The sequence below is a fragment of the Passer domesticus genome, chromosome 1 (assembly GCF_036417665.1).
Source record: "Passer domesticus isolate bPasDom1 chromosome 1, bPasDom1.hap1, whole genome shotgun sequence".
NCBI classification, from domain to species: Eukaryota; Metazoa; Chordata; class Aves; order Passeriformes; family Passeridae; genus Passer; species Passer domesticus.
In genome coordinates, this window is record NC_087474.1 from 51,698,777 (window position 1) to 51,721,577 (window position 22,801).

Below are 22,801 nucleotides of genomic sequence, written 5' to 3' on the forward strand. Positions count from 1 at the left end.
TTATTGACTGTCTCAGGGACTGAATGCTGAAAGTAGTTTGCACCAAGTTGTTGACCAGTTCTGGAGCTTTGTCTCAGGATTTTGCTTTGCTGGAAAATGCCTGAGGAAGAGACAGGAATTGTGCCAGTCCAGAATTTCAAACAAAAAAAAAAAAAAAAAAAAAAGGAGGAGGTCTGAGCATAGTGCTTTATTTATGCCTTACACAAATACATTTTTTGCAAAATACAGAGGCACTACTGCAATAGCTGACTGGAAATATTTCCATGCTTTTCTCCATGCATGCTGCTTAGATCGTTTACTAAAGGCAAAATTAGCCCTAAGGCCATACACAGAAAATAGAAGGAGGACACCAGGAAAATCAGGCTGTATAAAGTGTAAGACCTTCTTTTAAGAAAGGTGCTGAACAGCTAGCATTTTCTTAAAAATTCAGATGGGGAAAATAAGTGATTGAGTTGGGAAATCACAAGACACACCAATGGTATGCATATTTTGGCAGGGCAGTAAGCAGCAGAGGTGAGTCCACCATGGCCAAATTACAAATTACAATGTGAATGTCTAAATCTTCAAGCATTGCAGTAAGAATTGCCTCATGCCTGGACTGCCTACTCTGAGACTTAAGGGAAGATGTTGAACGATGACATTTAGATCCCTATTTCTTGACAAAGGTAACTATGGATTTCACTCTTGAAGTAGGGGCCTTGTGACGCACGTTTTTTCTCACAGCTTTTTCTGCTTCCTGCTCTTTTATGGAGAACTACTTGTAGTCACAATTAACAGTGAATGTGTAAGAGAAATTCTCTTGGGATACAAATATAGAATGCACAAAATTCAGCCTGTCTAAAACTGCTGCCTACAGCTTTAAATTCAGCAAGGAGATTTCATCTTGTTATTTTTTTACCTCCACAGGCTGGAAAACTCAGAGAAACATATTTCGCCCTGGTCATCACTTTTTTATTTCAGCTTAGTCTTTGAAAAGAACAGAATCTTGCTTGAAGTCTTAGATTCTCCTTCATATTTGCGAGATCCAAATGTAACTGTAAGGTCTCTCAAAGGTTATGGAGTCTTTTTTTTCCGGCTTCAAGTGTAATGATCCTGACGCAGATAGAATGCTTGAAAATCATATTAACAAAACCAATGTCTATGCTCTTGAGAAGACACAGACATTGCAATCAGGGTTATTATAACATCAATAAACTGAAAAGAATTAAATTACTTTTGATCAAAACTGACTATTCTCAGTTGGTTGCCTGTTGAATTAGTGTCAGCCAAATCATCAAGATGAGGAAGATACACTCTGGTGGCTTGAAAATGAAGTGCAACTCTTTGATAAGAAAGAAAAGGGAAGAAATTATTGCAAATTCTCTTCCTTCATATTTTTCAGTATGAAGTGTCTCACAGGAAAAAAGATTTCTTTGAGAATTGATCTAAACCAATTCTTTGCTCATAGGTACTGCTGGTTTTGCTTGTGAATGATCTCTGGATCTTATGTTCTTGAGATTTCTCTCCCTAATAATTTTATTGCTTGCATTGTTTGTGTTGCTTTTATTCTTTTCATTTTCTTATTAAACATTATGTCTTCTTTATAGCAGATAAAGAAGGCACATTATTTCTGGACCAAAAGAGTCTAGTCTGTGGAGAAGAAGCCTTTTACTTCTAGGATTACCATTATTTTTAGATTTATATATTAAAAATTCCTGGAGACAGATTCTGCCATTGTTGTCCAGCTGAGTCATACTTTTATAAATAATCTTAGTGCACATAATGGCATTTCTTTTAGTGTAGACACTGTTTCTGCAGATGAGAAGTGATTTGGTTTGGTCCTTGGATGGTTCCTGAAAAAATCTCACTCTTTTTCCTCCTGTTTTAAAGTGAAAGGGGAAAAAAGAATCAATAAAGGGCATGTGATTTAGTAATAAACCAGATTTCCAGTTTATCTGAAGAGCTCTAGATAAAGACCAGGATGAGCCTGTGTCCCATCAAATGTTTTCATATATGGTATCTTTGAAGTAGTTTACTTGATAAGAGCACACACCAAGCCAGATTAAGTCACCACAAGTGATATTTGTCATTACTCCCTCACCTGTGATAGCAGAGAACACAACAGGCTGCTAATCTGCAAATAGCTCCAGTTCCTTCTCCTGCCACCAACTGAGCGAGCAATTTTGAGGAATTCACTTGCTCTTTTGGCACTTCAGTTTGCCACCTGTCACGCAGTAATCGTCCCATTTAGCTTCCAACATAACTTGCTACTACCAAAGTGATGTATGAGGGTGTGGTATTTGCTCAGCACCCCTCTCTGCAGGGCCACACACAGGAGCACTTTGCAGTTACTCCGTTGCATTTCTTGCAGCAGCTGCTGTTGTACTCCTCCTATTACACACACAGACACTGGATACCTCTTACTTCTACATTACTTGCCAATGACCTTCTTGGGCTTTAACCTTTCCACCGTTCCTTTTCCATAGTAACTCTGTGGTGATCTGCTCTGCACTGCACAAAAATACCTGACAAATATTCATCTGGAGCAGAGAAATTGAAATGTGTGAGCATTCTCCCAAACTTCTAGAAGATAACATTCTTTGTTCACAAAAGACCTTATCCAAAGAACTGTGGCAGACCTGGACCCTTGGGCTCAAGTGGGTCATATATCATGAAGGGTGTTGGAAACAGATAGGCTTAATTTTTATTTCATTGACTTCCATTTTAAAAATTGAAAATTTAAAAATAAAGATTTCATTATTTCATTAATTGACTTTATAACCAACAACTTCATGTTTTATAGCCCACCTCTCAATCACTTGGAATTACAATTTCATTTAAAAGGACTGCTATGGGAAGCAATGGCTTCTTGAAGATCAAGATATCATTAATCCTGTTTAAGAGAGACATGAGTATGTAAGATAGCTATAATTGGACAGACTCCTGATGTTATTCAAAACACTTTAGATGCTCTACTTGATCTGACTATGACTGGGTAAGGACTGTCAAAAGATGACAAAACCCATTATATTTAGAACAAACCTTTCATATAGGACTGGCCTGTCAATTTTGAGCCTGAAGCTATTCAGTATAGCCCCTTGAAAACCTCTATTCTTTGCATTTAATAGTAATCCCAGATTACAAAATGAAATATATATCTTGCCAACAGCCTGTTCAAAATCCTTAGTTCCACTGGGAGAATGTGCTCTAGAACTATGGCACAATGGAAAATGGAGCTGTAAGCCCCATTGACAGACAAGCTGATGAGCTGTGTGATGGGGCTGGGAATAGAAACAGCTTTAGTATATCTTGGGAATGGATGTAAAAGCTGGCAGCCCCATAAGTAGGAGCTCATTGTTCTTCCTGACACACGCTGCATTTTTGGTGCCTTTTCCTCCTGCACCTTGGTGAGCTGATTCCAAATTTACAACACATAAAGTGTTATTCTACTTTACAACCAGGACATGTCAGACAAGAGCCTGTATCCTTTGAAGAAATGAAAGGGAACAGTCAGATACCTGTGTGTTTGGATAAGTATATCCCAATTTTTCAAAATCTTAGGATTAGTTTAAAAGGTAGAACATGCTAGAAAATTATAAGCTAGAGCTGGATTTCTGCTGAGTGCTTTTCCAAATCTTTGCTTTTTCATTTTCAACCCACCATCTTAGAACCAGGTAATTTTCTTTATTAAAAAAAAAAAAAAAAGAAAAAAAATGATCACAGGATTCAGCAGTGGTGCTCCAGAGAACTCCCTGACATATTTCTTTATGTGGACTCCATAAACACTTTGTTTTGGGTCTTCTGCTCCAGTTTCAGGTTTTCTTTTCACAGATTCATCCAACATCTTAAATATTAAATTAATCCTATAAACTTTCTTCTAAGTATGTGTATTTTCCTCAACTACTGAGGAAAATACAGGAACTGATATTGAAATATAGGATGTTTGAAAGAAATCAACTGATTAGACTCAATTTACTGCATTCATCAAAGGCAATTTTAGTTTTCAGCCATAAACCAAATGTTTGGTGCCCAGCAGTATTTTCCCAGGTATATGCTCTGCATTAAATATATATATATATATATACACATCCATGTACCCACATTTCAGTACATTGGACCAAATTCTCCCTTGAATTGCACACCAATGATTTCAACAGAATCTCCTAGGAATATACATAAGAGTATGCAAAAATTAGATCCATCACTGCTACAAAGTCTACTTTCTTCACATTCATTTCATGGATTTTCCTTCCATTTGGGCTCATTCTTAAGTCTTTGGCAGGTTAAGAGCGAGGTAAATTTGGTAATTTGGAAACATCTCATATTTATCGATCCTCCTTCACAGCATAAATTACACAATGCAATCATGTGATATGAAAGAAGGAATTTTGTAAATATCTTATTTAAACATTATTTCACAGCTTCTAAAAACACAGGAACCTTTATCACCCCTGTACTTCTAAAACATTTCAAACCTTTGATGCGGCACAAAATCTTCTATTATGTTCTGAGCAACTAATATTTTTTTAAACACCACACTAGTTCCTTTTCTTTCCAGTTTCTGTCTGCTGTTTACAAATAGATCCTTACGGCTCTATGAATTCAAGACAATAATACCTTTAAATTCACTGGAATGCCATCAGACCTATTAGTTTTGTGACTTGCTAGCTGCATAAATAAAATGTCAACTATCTGAATATACAGACATAGAAAGATATAGTCATTGTTTTCTATAGGCATAGAAAACAACATGAAAAGCCATCTGTAATTAAGGAGAAATGATAGGCAAAACCGCAATTCCAAATAATTCACCCAGCAAAGAACAGAAGTGCATAAATGTAAACAAAAGCCAGAGCATTATTTCTCCATATAGATTGAATTAGATCTAGTTGGAACAATTAATTATAATATGTTGATTTATTTTTCATAACTATTATTGTATTTTTCTTCATATTTATCATATTCAGTCTTTCCGCAGAAGTTCTGCTTATACAGGTGAAAATTCTTGGAATCTGTTTCCTATCGCACTTGAGAACTCGGGCTTTGTTTCACACCTGCCCGAAACCTGCACTGCCACCTAGTGCTTTGAAGGAGGGTATTTTACATCAAATGCCAGCACAGGATGTTCAACAGAATAGATGTTGCTATACAGAAACATTTTATTAACATTTTCTCACTAAATGGGTGATTAAGAAGGAACATGTTTTATCAGCCTCTAAGGATATCGTAATTGATCACTGCGAGAGATCACCTCTATGCCTGCAGATCTTAGTTATACACAAAATTGTTTAGCAACCTGCATCTTTGTATTTTAGGATATTACATCATCTTTACGAATCTTTTAAAAATGCAAAATAAATTAAATTTTAAATAAAATCCTTATAGAAGAAAAAATGTAATCAAATATCACATCTATTTAATCATAAGAAATTTTTAGACAAAAAAGTCTATTTTAATTTCTAGGAGGTACACAAAGAATCAAAATTAAATTACTAGTGCATAAAATTTTTATTTGTAAATGGTTTCTGAAACACAGCATTTGAAACAAACAGCTTGCCTCTTGTTAATTTTAATTTACACTGTTTCCAAAAGTGTGTTTCTATATTAGCACTACTGCAATTTTTATTTTTATAAAATTACTTTTTAAACAGGGCTTATTCCAAGTAACAGACCAGGCTACACATTTTAGAGGAATTTTTATTTTTCACAATTTTATTTGAAGGTAATGGATCTTGGCATTGCCAGAGTTAACACGACAAAGCAATGAAAGTGAGCTTTGCTCTTCTTTTGAAGGAAAAGTCATTCAAACAAGACTGCTCTGACTCTCACTGAAGATAACTTCTTATATGGAAAACTAACTTGTACAACATCAATTACATATACAAATCTTCAATATTTATCAATTGGTTCTAATTTTTCTTGTAGATACCATCAATACCAAATTATTTTCCCCTCACACTACTCAGAAACAACTGTGAAACATTGTCAAGCATCTCTTCTTGTCTGGATTGCATAAATGCAGAACCAACATAAACTGTATGGCTATGAGATGAATCACAGAATGGTTGGGGTTGGAAAAGACCTCTGGAGACCATCTAGTTCAAACCTCCTGTTAAAGCAGGTTCACCTAGAGCAGTTTATGCATTGGTAAGATCCCCACAGCTGTCTTTTCTCAAGGCTGAACTGGCCCAGCTCCCTCAGCCTGTCCTCCAGTCCCTTAATAATCTTTGTTGAACAAGACTGGACCCCTGCTGACCCCTGGGGAACACTGCTAGGCGGTGCTAGGCCTCCAGCTGGACTCTGTGGTGATGATCCCACTTTGGGATCTGCCATTCAGCCAGTTCTGACCTATGGAAATGTCGTGGAAGACAGTGTCAAAAGCCTTGAAGCCAAAGTAGACATTATCCATTGCTCTTCCTTCATTTCCCCATCCAGTCATTCCTTCATACAAGGATGGCTCGCCAAGCATGATTTCCCCTTGGTGGATCCATGTTGACTACTTGTCATAACCTTCTTTTTTGTCTGCACACATGGAGATGACAACCAGGCTGTTCCATCACCTTTCCAGGGATTGAGGTTAACTGGCTCGTAGTTCCCTGGATCCTGTCCTCCTTCTTGTTCTTTTTGAAGTTCGAGTTCTCGTGTACCTCTCCATTATTTTACAAATAACCCTCAGCACTTGAGGGTGAAACCCATCAAGGCCCATGGATTTGTGGGTGTTAAGTTTGCCTTGGCACCCACAAGTCTGCAGAAAAGATTTTGTGTTGAGGAGTGTCAGATTAGCATCTGATACTCCTCAACACAAAATCTTTTCTCCAGACTTTTTTGCTTGCGTAGCGAGTCAGAGATTACTGAGGGCTACCTTAGCAGTAAAGACTGAAGCAAAAAAAGACCTTCCATAACTCTGCCTTCTCTGGATCCTTTGTCGCCAGCAGCAGTGAGCCCACGTTTTCCCAAATTTTTCTGTTGCTACTGATGTACTGGAGGGAGCACCCGTTGTTGTCCTTGATATCCCTTGTCAGATTTCATTCCAGACGGACCTTAGCCTTCTAGATCTCATTCCTGTATACTCTGAAAACATTTCTGTATCCTTCCCAAGTGCCCAAGAACCCTGCCCCTTTTTTCACAAGCTTCCATAAACTTCCTAGTTCTCTTTATATTTTGTCAGAAGCTTCTTGCTCATCTACACAGGTATCTTGCCCCTTTGCTTGATTTCTTACCTGTAAGAATTCACTGATCTTGATCTTGATCTTGGAGGAAGTGATGCTTATCCAGCTTTTTTCCTACAGAACTGTCAAATATTAATATTTTAAAAGTAACTGAGAGCAATTGGCAAAGTATAATTTGTCCTATATATGGACCAATCAAAGGCCCCTCACCTCCCTGTAAAATACACTGCCCTATGGGAAAGGCATGTGTGTATCTGCCTTACTGCTTGGCTAATCTCACCTCTAATGTGTCAGTCTCATCCCATGCAGCTCTGTCAAAAGTTAGCTTTCCACTCCACATCCTGCTGGACACCTTTTATTGGCTTCACTTCTGAAAAAAAGACAGACACGACTGGACTAAATCCTGTTTGGACAAATCAAAAGGACTTTCATTGTTTGCTTAGATATTGTCAACTGAATGGCACCAATTTACAATTGTCAGTTTCATTATGCCCTTACTTTGTGGAGAAAATGTAGTATCTCCACTAACATCTGTTACTACCAGTTATGCTTCAAAGCATGGGATCCAGAGCAAGGAAAGCAAAAGTGAAATATTCTAGCACACACCAGCCCACTCCTTAAGCAGGCATAAGGAGTTCAGCCAACTACAAATGAGGTCTATTGTGGAAAGTGTAGTCCTGTGTCCTCCACTTTTATATTCCTACAGTCTGCCACTTTTCTGACCCTGACAGAAGATCCCTGTGGGGAGATCCCCACCAAAAAAACCCATGACATAGAAAGCCAGGGAACAGTTCTAAGTCAGCATAGCTCCCTGAACCAGGAAGTGAAGGAGTACATACACTCAAGTGCCAAGGAAATAGAGGGACAACCCAGACACAGGTAGTGCTCTGCTCAAGGGAGCAGTCCCTTTGGTGGCAGCAAAAAATGATGAAAGGAATAGGAGAGCCCACCTTATCAACAAGTGGCTCAAGGGATGGTGTCATCAGCAGAATTTTGGGTTCTTTGATCATGGGGCAACTTTCATGACACCTGGCCAGCTGAAACTGGATGGGCTCCATCTCTCCATTAGGGGCAAGAAGGATTTTAGCTCATTAACTGGTGGAACTCATTGAGAGGGATTTAAACTAAGTTTGAAGGGGAAAGGGGATGCAGCTGGTCTCTCTGGAAGCAGGCCCAAGGGTGGTAAATCTGAGATAGGGGTGAAATCAGTAGCCCAGCTGAAGTGCACATATACTAGTGCATGCAGTATGGGTGACAAACAAGAAAAGCTGGAAGCCACGGTGCAGCAGCAGAGCTATGATGTAATTGCCATCACAGAAATGTGATGGGATGACTCACATAGTTGGAGCACTGCACTGGATGGCTACAAGCTCTTCAGAAGAGACAGGAAAGGGAGAAGAGGTGGAGGGGTGGCCCTTTATATTAATGAGGTTTTTGATGCCACAGGTATTGAAAGTTATGGAGTTGAATGCCTATAGGTAAGAATTGAGGGGAAGGCCAACAAGGCTGATACCCTACTGAGAGTCTGTTATCATCCACCCAACCAGGAAGAGGACGTGGACAACTTATTCTATGAGCAGCTGGAGAATATTTCAGGATCACCAGCCCTTGTGCTCGTAGGTGACTTCAACCTACCAGACATCTGCTGGGTACTTAATACAGCAGAACAGAGGCAGTCCAGGAAATTTTTAGAGTGTATGGAGGACAACTTTTTGTTGCAGATGGTGGGTGAGCCCAGCAGGGGAGGGACTATGTTAGACCTGCTGCTTTAAATCAAGATGGGTTGGTGGGAGATGTGGTTGGAGGCTGCTTGGGGCAGAGTGATCATGAAATTATAGAGTTCTTGATATTTGATGAAATGAGGGGGAACATCAATTAAGACTTTTACATTGGACTTCTGGAGGGCAGACTTTGGCCTGTTTAGGAGACTTACTCAGAGAGTTCCTTGGGAAGCAGCCTTTAAAAACAAAGGAGTTCAGGAAAGGTGGGTGTACTTCAAAGCAGAGATCTTGAGGGCACAGGAACAGACTGTCCCTGTGTGCCTAAAGACAAGACAGACAATGAGGCAAATGTCCAGCCTGGATAGGCAATGAGGTTTTGAAGGAATTTAGGAATAAAAGGAGGATCTTCGGAAGGAGGGTCAGGTCTCTCAGGAAGTATTTAAGGGGGTTGCTAGGGCATGTAGGAAAAAAATTAGAGAGGCCAAAGCTCAGTTCAAACTTAATTTGGTGAGTTCTGTAAAGGATAACAAAAATGTTTTTACAAATATATTAACAGCAAAAGGAAGCGTAAGACCAACTTTTGTTCTCTACTGGATGCAGGAGAGAACTTAGTAACTGCAGATGAGGAGAAGGCAGAAGTGCTTAATGCCTTCTTTGCCTCAGTCTGTTGCAGTAAGGTAGAAAAATTATAAAAGAGAGGCCTCATAAAATCAGGCCTGCTCTGTTAAATGGATCACTGGCCTTGTCAAGCTAACACTTTCCCATGTGAAAGCAATCCTGGTGTGAGCAGCTCATTAACATAACAATCTATTCATGGGTGAAAAACAACTAAACATTAAATCTGCATAACATTAAATCTATCCCATGAGAACCAGTGAAGAAAATATGTAAACAATTAAAGAGTAGCGAAATTTGATGGACAAGTAAAATACGTTTTACTAACCAATAAAGTAATTAGCAAGAAAGCTACTAACCAAATGGAGTTGCACATGAGGTCTGTAAAACTGTATAAAAATTGAATTATGTGAATAAAGAATGGGCTTTTTCCACCCTGAAGAAAATGGAGTTTATTAAATGTTATTAAATGTGATTTATCCTGCTCTTTAGAGGGAAGACGGCTTGTCCTCAGGACAGCTGTCCTCCTGGGCTGGCAGATGGTGTCAGGGAGCAGAATGGTCCCTGTGTTGTCCAGGAGGAGGCAGTCAGAGAACTGCTGAGCCACTTGGATGTTCATAAATCTCTGGGACCAGATGGGATTCATCCCAGGGTGATGAGGGAGGTGGCAGATGAGCTTGTGAAACCGTTCTCCATCATTTACCAAGTCCTGGCTCACTGGTGAGGTTCCAGATGACTGGAAAATGGCTAATGTGACACCCATTCACAAAAAAAAGGTAGGAAGGAGGATCCTGCTAATTCTAGGCCAGTTAGCCTGATCTCAGTACCTGGTACAGTAATGGAGCAGTTTATACCGAGTGTCATCATGCAGCACTTACAGGATGGCCAGGGTATCAGACCCAGCCAGCATGGGCTTAGGAGGTTGTGTTTGACCAGCCTGATCTCCTTTTATGACCAAGTGACCTGCCTAGTGGATGGGGTCTGAGAAAGGCTGTGGATGTTGTCAATTTGGACTCCAGCAAGGCCTTTGACACTGTCTCCCACAGCACACTCCTGGAAAAGCTGGAACCCAGAGTTTGGACAGGAGCACTCTTTGCTGGGTTAGGAACTGGCTGGATGGCCAGGCCCAGAGAGTGGTGGTGAACGATGCTGCATCCAGCTGGCAGCCAGTGACCAGCGGTGTCTGCAGGGGTCTGTGCTGGGGCCAGTTCTGTTCAACATATTTATTGATGACATGGATGAGGGGATTGAGTCATTCATTAGTAAATCTGTGGATGACACTAAGCTGGGAGTGTGTGTCAGTCTCTTGGAAGGTAGGAGGGCTCTACAGAGAGACCTGGAACAGTTGGATGGATGGGCAGAGTCCAAGAAGATGAAGTTTAATAAGTCCAAGTGCTGAGTCCTGCATTTTGGCCACAGTGACCCCCTGCAGTGTTATAGGCTGGGGACGATGTGGCTGAACAGTGCCCAGGCAGAAAGGGACCTGGGGGTGCTGGTTGACAGCCAGCTGCCAACAGCAGAACATGAGCCAGCTGCCAACAGCATCCTGGCCAGTATCAGAAATAGTGTGGCCAGCAGGAGCAGGGAGGTTATTCTTCCCCTGTACTTGGCACTGGTGAGGCTGCACCTTGAGAGCTGTGTCCAGTTCTGGGCCCCTCAGTTTGGGAAGGACGTTGAGACACTTGAGTGCATCCAGAGGAGGGCAACAAGGCTGGTGAGGGGCTTGGAAAACAAACCCTGTGAGGAATGACTGAAGGAGCTGGGGTTGTTTAGCCTGGAGAAAAGGAGATTCAGGGGTGACCTTGTCACCCTCTACAGCTTCCTGAAAGGTGGCTGTATTCAGGTGGGGGTTGGTCTCTTTCTCCAGGCAGCAAACAAAAACTGAAAACAGGCTTAAACCCCTAAAGCAGTGGTCTGTGCTTAAACCCCTAAAGCTGCTGTGTGGCTAAAGCTAAAATGAAAATCCAGGCAGGTGCTGCAGCTGCACTTCTGAAGGGCACCAATGGAGAGTGGAGGCAGAGCTGCCCCCTCTCTGCCCAGGACTCCAGCTGAAGGCACCGTGGCTGCTCGTGGTTTTCGAAGCACACACTGACCACCCAGACTACTGAACAGCTGCAAAGAAACAGCTTTGACCCTGTCACATTTACAGATTTCCAGTCATTAAATTTAAATTTGGTTTTTTACTCAAGCGTACACTGACAAGGGCAGTGGGGAGGGGGGAACAGGCTTTCCACATCCCTTTAAGATAGAATTATTTTGTATACTGACAACAGCAAGGAATATTCAACCTTCATCCAGTGCAGAAAAAAATGCAAATACTGTGTGGCAACCACTATTTTGCTCAAACCTAGGACTATCACAAATTATCTCAAACAGCAACAATGAAGAGAGATCCACACAGAGGAAATAACCAAATAACTGCATATTTCCTTGAAAATATCCTTTGTTTCTGATCAATATCACTTTTAAACATTTTTCTCCCTCCAAAAGAGTAGAGCCAAAACCAGAAAGCAAATTTCCCTGGGACACTTAACAAACTTTATTGTACATCTGTGAATTTAAAAGCTGTTACTTACAAAACCAGCATAGAACATTAGCATACAAGTTGTTCAGAGTATGGTATGCAGATATCCAAATCCAAGGCAGATCCTGATTTCTCTCTTGATGCTGTGATGTATCACTGAGAAGCATTTCCCACTGCATGCTGGAGAAACAACATCTGACTGGAAAATCATGACACAAAATTCAAGTGGGCTTCCCAAAAGTTTAGAGGAGCTCTGTTCCCACTGAGTGAACGAGAAAAACATTCTTGAAAATCATGAATTCTCTTCCTGCAGGAACTGTTTTGGCTACCATTAATTCTACAGCATCAATTTTGAACAAACCAAGATGGACGCTTCCTGGCTCTTTCGATGATCCGCTTTCCTTCATCTTTTTCTGTGGGTTTTTCTCCTTCATAAAGGACAACAGTCTCTACAGTTGGAGCATTAAATGGTTCTCCTTCTTTCTTGTATATTTCCATCCGTATCAGTCGAGTTTCTTCTTTGACCTTTGCGTAACAATAGCCACAAAGGACGTGTTTCTGCTTCAAGTTTCCACATTCAGGACAAACATCTATATTCCTCTGAAATGACAGTGGAAAACAGAAAATTTTGTAATTTCAACAGCAACAGCAAAAAAAAAAAGAAACAGGGAACTACTACAAATAAAAATGTTAAATAAGAGAAATTCACCTACCATTTCAAAAGGTATTCTTCTACAAACTTTTCTGTAATGTGTTGCTGTGTCAAATGCTTACTACTAAGAATGACCTCTAAATTCAGTGTCTAAATCATTATCCTAATTATGTCTGGAAGACTAAAGACCAATGGACTCAATTAGATGCGCAGAAATGTAGGCCTTTTCCATTTACATTATCTGTTCAGCCAAAATTCACATTCTGTTGGCTTGCACTTCAAGTGTCACTGTTTGTTTAACCTCAGACTTCTGTCACACATGAATTACAAAGGATTTACAAAGGATTTTAAAGATGATAGCATCTTTTAAGCTCATTGATTTATAAACAAACTCCAGAGAGCTTTTGCAGTCAGTCCTTCCCTCTGCAATGGCTGTCCAAAGGCAGGGCTTTGCTGCTTACCTTTATTTCTATGAGCTTGCTGGGATGCCTCCGCCTGCAGCGGTTCACCTCGATGGTGCGCCGATGCTTGGGCGCCGCCATCCACACCACGCTCTCCAGCGGGCTCCGTGCCTCAGCGTCACTGATCCCTTGTGGAACAAGAGCTGGACCTTGCACAGCTAGTGCTGGTCCTGCAGGAGAAAGGAAAAGAGGGGGGTGATTGTCCCACTCTGCTCTGTACTGGTGCAGCCTTCCACTGAATACTGTGCTCGGTTTTGGGCACCAAAACATCAGAAGGATATAAAGCTCTTACAGAGCATTCAAAGGAGGACCATGAGGATGGTGAAGGGCCTGGAGGGGAAGCCATACAAGAAGCAGCTGAGGATATTTCATCTGTTCAGCCTGGAGGAGACATCACATTCTACAACCTCTGCATGAGGGGAAAGAGAGGGGGAGGAACTGATGTCTTCTCTGTGGCGACAGGACTAAAGGGCATGGCATGAAGCTGAGTCAGGGGAGGTTTAGGTCAGACATTTGGAAAAAGTTCTTCCCCCAGAAGGTGTCTGGGCACTGGAACAGGCTCCCCAGGGAAGCGGTCACAGCTCCAAGCCTGACAGAGTTCAGGAAGCATTTGGACAACGCTCTTGGGCACATGGTGTGACTCTTGGGGCTGTCCTGTGCAGGGCTGAGTTGGACTTGATGATCCTTGTGTGCCCCGTCCAGCTCAGAATAATCTGAGACCTGAAATTCCTTACAGCCAAGCCCCATTTACGTGCGGTCGAGGAAACCCCACACGAAGCAGGGCCAGAGCGGCTCCCCCGCCCCGCTCCCTCACTAACCCCAGCGCCCTCCCTGCCTCCCTACGCCCTTCAGAAGTAAAACGAGTCCTCAGCCCCGACGTCGCCCTCTCACAAAATCACAGAATCGATGGCGTTGGAAGGGAACTCTAAGATTATCTACGCCAAACCCTTCCCAAAGCAGGTGACACAGGAACGCGTCCAGTTCCTTCAGCTGGGCGGAGAAGAGCCCGGAACCTACCCCAGGGCGGGCTCCGGCCCCCGAAGACACCCGGCCCGAGGCCGCGCTCCAGCCGCCCCCAGCAGCGCTGCAGCAGGGCGCGAAGCCGCGGCAGCGGAGAGCGGACCAGGACCAGCACCGCCATAGCCCCACACGGCCCCGCCGCGCCCTCAGGGGAGACGACGCTGTTCCTGAGCCTTCTGGGAAACCGAGTGTCCCCATCCTATCCCGACATTGCAGGGAGACAGCAGTAGGACTCCAAGTCCCAGCAGCGCTCTCGCTACCAGGAGGGCGGAGTGCTATAGGGCGGATGGAGGACTCAAACTCCCAGCATGCCTCACGGCGCGCCTCGTCGCCAACCCCATCCCGGCACTCTCGGGCAGAGGCCACCACCCCGCCAATCAGCGCGCTCGCTGTGCTTTCGCGCTGGGAGCGGTGAGCGCCGTCCGCGCCTGCGCCGAGAAGCCGGCGCGGGGAGCGCAGGGGCTGGTGCTAAAATGGCGGAGCGCGGCTACAGCTTCTCCCTCACCACCTTCAGGTGCCGGGGCAGGGGCCGCTGCGGGCTCGTAGGCGCAGGCGGGCGGGATGCCGGGCCAGCGGGAGAACGGCGCGCAGCCAGAGCAGAGCGGCCTGCCGGTGAGGCAGGACCGAGGGGGCGCTTTGCAGAGTCATCGGGCCTGCGAGCGCTGGGGGGCACCGGGGGCTCGACCTGGACAGGAGTGACGGGCGTGGGGAGAGCGGCGGGGGTCGGGGCCCGAGGGGGACACGCAGCTGCCCAGAGACTTCCTGAAGGGCGGCGGGGAGGGCCCTGGGTCCCCCTGGGGTCTGTCGCTGACCTCGGGCCCCGGTGCGGGCGCCGCTTGTGTCTCCGCGTTGCTGTGAGACAGAGCTGCTGTAGGACCGCGTTAAGGACTGCCTGGATGCTGGCCGTGCCTTACTTAGCAAGCTCGGGGTCACCACACACACAGTATAGGCTGGGGAATAATTCTGTGATTCTGAGCTAACTGGAAATACGTGATGACAGTGAGCTGTGGTGTCCTGAGAGCTTGCTTCAGATGTGGGAATGAGTGAAGCAGATGAGTTTGAAAATAGTTTGTGTTCCTTCCTGCTGTGCTTGGCAGTGGCTGCCCTCCTTGCACTTGGTGTTGTGCACAGCCTGAATGTGGAATGATGGCCTGCACAGAGTGAATGTGCTATTGGAGCGGGGTCTGCTGGGGTGTTGCTCTAACACCTAGACTGAAGATTAATTCATAGTAAAGGAAATTACCTTCCATTCATTTTTTGAAACTATTAAGGTATTCAGACATATGTTGCATATATAAAAATAAAACTGGACAAAAGAACCTTTATGCTGCTCGTGGGAAGGTGTCCTCTTAATCTCAGTGGAGAACCATGCTGTGTAATTGCTAAAGGGATTGCTAAAGGCTTGCTGCAGATGAGCAAATGAACCAGTTGGTAACCTAAAATGATGAAAAGAATGTTCTTAATGGATGGGAGCAGCCTAACATGCTTGTTCTGCTCAAGTAGATTGAATTGTTTATAAGCTTTCAGAAATTATTTCCTAAGGGAATCACAAACTGTTTGTATTTAACAGAAGCACTGTGTGCTTGGAGTGATTGTTCTGATTGTTATAGTTTGCAGTGGGAAAGCCAGAATGACAACTTTGTCACCCTTACACCTTGTTTCCTCAGTGCATAAGTGACTATACTGATTGATTATTCCTTGCTTTGTTTTCTTCCTCTAAGCACTGAGTTACATAATATCCCATTTTACTTGTGCAACTATTAAAGCAGCAGTGTCTGGAATACAGCCTAGAGAACAGATCCACTTGGAAAATCACTTGTGCACTCTCTTATCCAGTGAGTGGCTGTCTCTGGTGTTCTCCTTACTGGGGATGGAGAATGGACCCCTCCACCCCTCTCCTTCTGAATAAGTTACTTTGTAACTTATTTTGCTTGACACCTATAGCTCCATTTGGATGATTCCACATCCCTTACCAGAATAAGGTGGATCATTAAAAGAAAATGCAGGATTGCTGGGAACAGAATAGGAGTTGTTGCTGTTTTGTGCCATTGACCTTGTGTGCTTGTCAGTCAAAAAGCAGAGCTGTGTTTTACTGGTTCCTTTCAGCAGTGAACATCAGTGTCTTGAAAGCTTTTGGAAACCACACATACAGTGTAATTTCAATAGAAAGTCATGATACACCCTGAAGATTTTTCCCACTGAATGGAAAAATTTATTTTGCATCTTCCTTTCTAGTCCTTCTGGAAAGCTTGTTCAGATTGAATATGCTTTGGCTGCAGTAGCTGCAGGAGCTCCATCAGTTGGGATTAAAGGTATGTCCTGACAATACTGAAGGATTTGGGATTTTGTCTATTTTTTGCGAGAACTAAACCAGTTTGGATCATGTACGTACTGGGTCTTTTGTATTGGATCATTCTTTGTCTTTCTCTCTGTTAAATATTTTATTACTCTTTCATTGTATTTTCACATGTTTTAATAAGTTTTATGCTTCCTGGGGTTCTTTTTTTGGGTGATTTTGGAGACATTCAGCTGGTGCATGTTTGGTTTTGGGTTTTTTTTGAATGTTCCTCTCCATATATATATCGAACTAACACACACAACAAAAGCTAGTTAGATTGCTCAATTATTAATGTTCTACAGACTCTTCAGAATGGAATTATGAGAGCTGTTTGGTTATTTAAAAAAAGAAACAACGTGTGGGGTGTATTCATCAAAGTATCTGTCTTTAACCTGGTTGTAAGCTTGAACAGCTTTTAAAAAGAAAGGAAGACATTTTTTACAGTTTAATAAGCTCATTCTGTGTTTTGACTGCTAATTTTAGTTTAATTTTTAAATATTTTTGTTCTTTTCCAGCTGCAAATGGAGTGGTGTTGGCAACTGAGAAGAAGCAGAAGTCCATTCTGTACGATGAAAGGAGCGTCCACAAAGTAGAACCAATTACCAAACATATAGGTTTAGTGTACAGTGGTATGGGTCCAGATTACAGGTATTAAAACATTCTGTTTGAGCACCGTTTAGATGCATATTCATACAAGAAGTTTAAGTAACAGATAGCAATTAGCTGTTTCTTTCTAAGTGTATGTCATAATAGTATATTGCACTGTAAATGACATTCACTTGAAATTTTTCTTAATATATTCATTAACTTGTCAAATAAATAAAAAATGGAAGCAGTGTAATTCAACTTTAAATATTTCAGCAATTACTTGTTTGATAAAGATAACTGAGCATGGTCTTGTGGTCTTACATTGATGTTATGCCAAATGTACAATTCCTGAATAGATACTTATTATTATGATTTTTCCGTTCTAGTTGGAATTTTTCTGACATAGTACTTTTTCTTTGTTTTCAGAGTACTTGTGCACAGAGCTCGGAAGCTGGCCCAACAGTATTACTTGGTTTATCATGAGCCCATTCCAACAGCTCAGCTAGTACAGAGAATTGCCTCTGTGATGCAGGAGTACACACAGTCTGGGTATGTGCTGGGATTGCAGAGCTGCTTGGAAAGATTGTGGTATTTAAATGTAATGAGTAAGAGCTACCCAGTGATTGGGGGTTTTGTGGAAAAGGCAGTTTTTCAGTGGAGAATGTGCACAGAAAGTGTACCAGTGGGAGGAGCACTGATTTGCAGTGGGTGAGAATGGTCTCCATATCTTGCACACAGACATGTCAGCCAAGGCAGGACACTTTCGGTTTTGTTCTGTTGGTTGACTCGTCCTCATTACAGCCTTGGTCTGGGGAGAAGGTAAACATGTCCAGAATAATTAGTCACCTTTGACTTTCACTGGATAATTCATTACGTTTTTTGCCTGTAGTGGTGTTCGTCCCTTTGGTGTATCACTGCTAATATGTGGCTGGAATGAAGGGCGGCCGTATTTATTTCAGTCGGATCCATCTGTAAGTATCTTACACTTGTACGTTCTGCTGTTCTGACAAAACATGTGAAACTTTGCATGTGCTCATGAAGTACTTTCTGTGATGAGAATAATAATACACAGCTAGAATGAAAGATAACTTCAGAAGTCGTTTCAGTAGGTGCTAGGAGCAAGCCTGCATCGTTCTGTGCCTACATGTTCTTGTGCTGCTTTGAGAGATGGCAGCTGTTTCTGAGGGAGGTCATCCCTTTTCACACCTTCCCACCTAGGTGATAGTGCCAGCAAAAATGACGTTCTGTAACAGCTACTAGGAAAAAATAAATTGACTGTTTATACTGCTCAAACTGGATGGAAGTTAAGCCAAAACCTGTAGCATTGTGAAATGTAATGCACATGCTGTGGTATTTAATGACAGTGGTCAATTTAAATGAGATTTTTAGCTGGGTTTGCACTGCACTTCTGAAAAACTACCCTTGGATGCACGTATGATGTGTGTGGCTTCAGATGAAAAAATGAGGTCATTGATTATAGTGCTTATTGCAGCTTCTGGTGGTTTGAATTATCTGATGCTTCAGTGTAAAAAGCAAAATGCAGATGCCTTGTTTAAGGCAGTTTGATGGAGGCAAAGAACGGCTCATGGGAATAGAAGCAAATGTTGGTAGTAGTGAACATAAATCAGATGGCTGATTTGCAACAAGTCACTTATATTACTTTACTTTATCTTCAAAAAGAAGAATATGTGGGGTGAGCGTCAGTAAGGATTTGAGTGCACACTTTCTCAAAGGCAAACAAACTATTTCTGGTTAAGGAATCCCAAATCAAAACTATGCTAATGACTTACTAAATGCATCTTTCAAAGTAGTGGGTGGATGAAAATAGGTGGGGTGCAATACACATCTTGTACAGTTTCACAGCATATGTTCCTGTATAAAATTAGTCTCAATGATCAAAATTGTCTCCTGTAGACTCAGAACACTCAGTATCTTACTAATTGCTGCTGTATTTTTTTACCAAGTAATTGAATACATAGTGTTTCACTAAGTTACACAAAACAATTCAATTAATAGATTACTGCTTTTACAGGGAGCTTATTTTGCCTGGAAAGCAACAGCAATGGGAAAAAATTACGTCAATGGGAAAACATTTCTTGAGAAAAGGTAATGTATTTGATACTTCTCTGAAAGAACACTGTGTTTTGTTCAGGTTCCATATAAAATAGATGGATTTTAAAAAAAAATGTACGCTTTTTAAATTCCAAGAACAAAGTTTTAAAATACTTAAGGTGTGATGCTTCTAGTGTACTTGTTTATAAGTGCGCAGGAAGTTTAATTTATTTAAACTCCATCTTCTGTGTTTATGTAGAGTTACTTGAGTGCACTAAACATTACATTTGCAGCAATGTTATCTACAGTGTCAGTAGGAAAAGTAGGGAATTTTTTTTAACAAATAATAACTTTGACCATTAATGCCACTATGCTTACAAATAAAATTTGTATGAGAAACAGATTTTAGTAGTTTTTGGGATTTTAGAGACTCCAGGATTATTAAAATCTGTAAAGGTTTTTGTCCTATGCTGAAATAAATGCGTGTCTGTTTACAGATACAATGAAGATCTGGAGCTTGAAGATGCCATTCATACTGCTATCTTAACACTAAAGGTTAGCAAACTATTTAAGAAAGAAGTTTCTTATGTCTTTACTGACATGGTTCACTGAACTGTGGTTTTTTTTTGATAGGAGAGCTTTGAAGGGCAAATGACAGAAGACAACATTGAAGTTGGCATCTGTAATGAAGCTGGTTTTAGGAGGCTCACTCCAACTGAGGTTAAGGACTACTTGGCTGCAATAGCCTAGTAGAAACCAAGCTAGACTGTGGTTCACACAAAGGTCTTTTTAATTTTGGCTACTTAAATGTTTTTCTTTGCAGTTTTTGCATACTTATTTCTACATGGTTTGTCTGAGAGATTTTTTAAACATCATGGGTGCAAATACAACGGTCCTTGATATTGTAATACATGGAATCTTGTTAAAGAGAATTTTTTCCCTTGATACACAAAATACTGTACAAACTGTAAAGTTATAGTGACAGCTTGAAAAAGGCTAAAGAATAAAATCAGAGGCCATTGTTTTGGGGGAAGGTGTCTGTGTGTCTTTTCAATCCTAGCCTGTTTATCTACATAAAACTTAGATTTCAGCATCCTTATTGCTGAGGAAGCAGTTTTTCATATACAGCCATGATGAACTTATGTTCAGCCTTCTTTTAAAAAAATTAAATGTTGAGTGATAATTTTTTCACTTTGGAATATTGTTTAAATGTTAATTAACCTCCAGAAATAGTTTTATGGGATGCACAACATCATGTACTTTCACAAAAGGGCAGGAAAGTATTCCATTTGAGACGTGTACTATGATCTGATTGAGTCACTCTGCTTTTGACCGTCCTGGTCTTTGTGTCCTAAGAACTTGTTTTACTTGAGTTATTTTCTTGGCCCTTGAAATTGCACCTTTTCAATCTTGAAATATTGTTAGGAAAAGTAGAAACAGTAACTCTTACTGAAAACTAAATGCATTTATCACTATCAATAAAAATCAATGGGATTTACAAAACAGAATGTGAGAGTATGTAATGTAATTACTTTATCCCTTGAATCATGCTAAAGTATTTTCCAACTTGCAAGATAATTCTGAAGATGTAATGAAAGGAACATTTAATTTGTGCATTTTTACAGATATTGAGTGGATATATCAATATGTTTGTTACATGTGTAGAGTCATTCAAGTCATAAAAACCTATAATTTACCACAAAAGAAATGGGATAAATACACTTTTTTTTAACAGAAATAATCTGGTCTGCAGCAATTTAAGTTACTGTTTTCAGATTTTGTATTTTTAAAGCAATCTGATTGTTAAAACATTGATAATGAACTCGGAGCAGCAGCTGAATCAGTCTGCTTGTCCGTAAGGCCAAGGATGTAGGGGAGCAGCCTGGCAGGTCCCTCATCAGCCAGCCATAACTAGTGAAGAAAATACAGAATACCAGTAGAAATAGTGTATAAGCTGGTTGACCTGTGCTTTCCAATGTCTGTCTTCTGATGGGTTTTGTTATCATCAGGTGAATAAGAATTTCTGAAGCATGCCAGAAATGAATTTTTATTTCCTAATGTCAGAAATAAAAGCTCTGTCGAAATGGTTCATTAAGAGTTCTGCCAGATCACTTTTTGAGTATTCTAGTCTGAAAACCAGGCCATACTCCGATTCTTATTCTAGAGAAAATAAATATATTCAGATCTGAAACTGAAAGCTTTATATTGCTGCATCTTTGATGTAGAATATTTAGGCACACTTAGTTTTTTTTTAATAATGTATAAATATTCAAGAGTTTTCTGCATGCAAAAATACGGGTAGGTACTTCCGAAGTTGACTGCAGTGGTTTAGTTGTCTCTGCTAATACAAACAGTTGAGGAGCAAAGAACATCCTATGAAAGGTAGTTGAAACCAAAGCAAGTTTCAAACCACAGTAAGTTGCTCCTTGTTTTGTGTTAAACGATATGAATAGGTCTCTGGTCTGCTGCCAGTGGTTTTCACTTTGATAAGCCAAGCTGGTGACTGTTTTTGCACCATTAAGAACAGTCCCAGAGCTCCTTGGTAATACTTAAACCCTGCAGAGAATCAGAATTCATGGCATTTGGTGTAATTTGGAAACAATATGCATACTATTTTGAATTCAGGCTTTATTTAGAGTATTAGATAATTTCCTTATGGTAGTCAGATAGACCTTGATACTATGCTGCTCTGGTGGGGAAAATGGTGTGGTTTAAGTGCAGGGTTCTTTTTTTAACTGCATGTCTAGAATAGTAGATAAATTTTATCTGCTATTTAAGGGGAAATCTTTAAACTCCAGAGAACTAACGTGTTTTCCATTTAAAATCTAAGGAAATAGTATTTTTAACTTGAAGATGTATTTCTTAAAATAATTTCAGGAGTGAGTAATACTAGTGCAGTGGACTGCCAAATTATATGGTGATTGTGGTAATTTTCAAGAAGTGCACCCTTTAGTTACATGAGATTAGCTTTTTTTAAAATATTTTGTAGAAACTGCATAAAGGGGTCAAGGTGCAATAAGACAGACAAACATTGTTCCTCTGTGAGAAATGACAAATTACAGGCTTGATTACTTCAGCTTACTATGAATTATAACTTTGTTTCATTTAACTTGTTCCTACTAATGCAGTCATCTGAAAGAAGAAGAAGAGACACTCGTTGCTTGCAGCATGTAATGTTGATTTGCTTATCCTGGAAGAAGATCTGCTCCCAAGGTCCTCAGGATAGTGTGACACCTATGAGAACTGGACTTCATTTAACAAGTGGGATCGGGATCTGAGAACAGTGACTTCATTTAATGAAGTTACTACTTTAAGTCACAGAATCACAGAATGACATCTGGTCCTACCTCCTTGTTCAAGCAGAATCATCTTAGAGCAGAGGGCACAGGATTGTGTCTAGATGGTTCCTGAATAGCTCCAGTGAGGGAGACCACCACTTCTCCAGGCAGCCTGTTCCAGTGTGCCATCACCCACAGTAAAAGGCATACAGGTGCAGTAAGCCCCTTACAACTTGCTTTGGCTTACTATTGCTTTCCAGATCTTGTGAAATCATTCAGACAAGTAGAGATCATCTCTCCCTGCAAGAACTGGCACTCAGAAGCCAAGTCTCTCCCACACTGTAAGGGAGTATTGCTGCATGGAGAGGAGTGGGACCATAGCCATGTCTGCTGCATGGAGGCAG

At 41.2% G+C, this 22,801-nt stretch overlaps 2 protein-coding genes across 2 annotated transcripts; one reads left to right on the plus strand and one right to left on the minus strand.

Moving 5' to 3' along the window:
- Positions 1-11,999: 11,999 nt before the first annotated feature.
- On the minus strand, positions 12,000-14,297 carry MRPL32 (mitochondrial ribosomal protein L32). The gene is made up of 3 exons (XM_064419913.1): positions 14,139-14,297; positions 13,122-13,291; positions 12,000-12,608 (listed from the first exon to the last, which is right to left on the minus strand). The coding sequence occupies exons 1-3, from the start codon at positions 14,260-14,262 to the stop codon at positions 12,354-12,356; spliced, it is 549 nt and encodes a 182-aa protein (XP_064275983.1). The 5' UTR covers positions 14,263-14,297; the 3' UTR covers positions 12,000-12,353.
- Positions 14,298-14,504: 207 nt separating this feature from the next.
- PSMA2 (proteasome 20S subunit alpha 2) lies at positions 14,505-20,152 on the plus strand. Its single transcript, XM_064419903.1, has 8 exons — positions 14,505-14,655; positions 16,377-16,453; positions 16,995-17,127; positions 17,494-17,616; positions 17,957-18,038; positions 19,100-19,173; positions 19,617-19,674; positions 19,753-20,152. The coding sequence occupies exons 1-8, from the start codon at positions 14,615-14,617 to the stop codon at positions 19,867-19,869; spliced, it is 705 nt and encodes a 234-aa protein (XP_064275973.1). The 5' UTR covers positions 14,505-14,614; the 3' UTR covers positions 19,870-20,152.
- The last annotated feature ends 2,649 nt before the right edge of the window (positions 20,153-22,801 follow it).

What these genes read in the sequence shown, in the direction of transcription:
- MRPL32 (XM_064419913.1), bottom strand. Translation starts at nt 14,262, where the DNA reads ATGGCGGTGCTGGTCCTGGTCCGCTCTCCGCTGCCGCGGCTTCGCGCC. An exon ending in GGGCCGGAGCCCGCCCTGGG is followed by an intron (nt 13,292 to 14,138) that starts GTAGGTTCCGGG and finishes TTTCTCCTGCAG; the next exon opens with GACCAGCACTAGCTGTGCAA. An exon ending in GCAAGCTCATAGAAATAAAG is followed by an intron (nt 12,609 to 13,121) that starts GTAAGCAGCAAA and finishes CTGTCATTTCAG; the next exon opens with AGGAATATAGATGTTTGTCC.
- PSMA2 (XM_064419903.1), top strand. Translation starts at nt 14,615, where the DNA reads ATGGCGGAGCGCGGCTACAGCTTCTCCCTCACCACCTTCAG. An exon ending in TCCATCAGTTGGGATTAAAG is followed by an intron (nt 16,454 to 16,994) that starts GTATGTCCTGAC and finishes GTTCTTTTCCAG; the next exon opens with CTGCAAATGGAGTGGTGTTG. An exon ending in TATTTCAGTCGGATCCATCT is followed by an intron (nt 18,039 to 19,099) that starts GTAAGTATCTTA and finishes CTGCTTTTACAG; the next exon opens with GGAGCTTATTTTGCCTGGAA.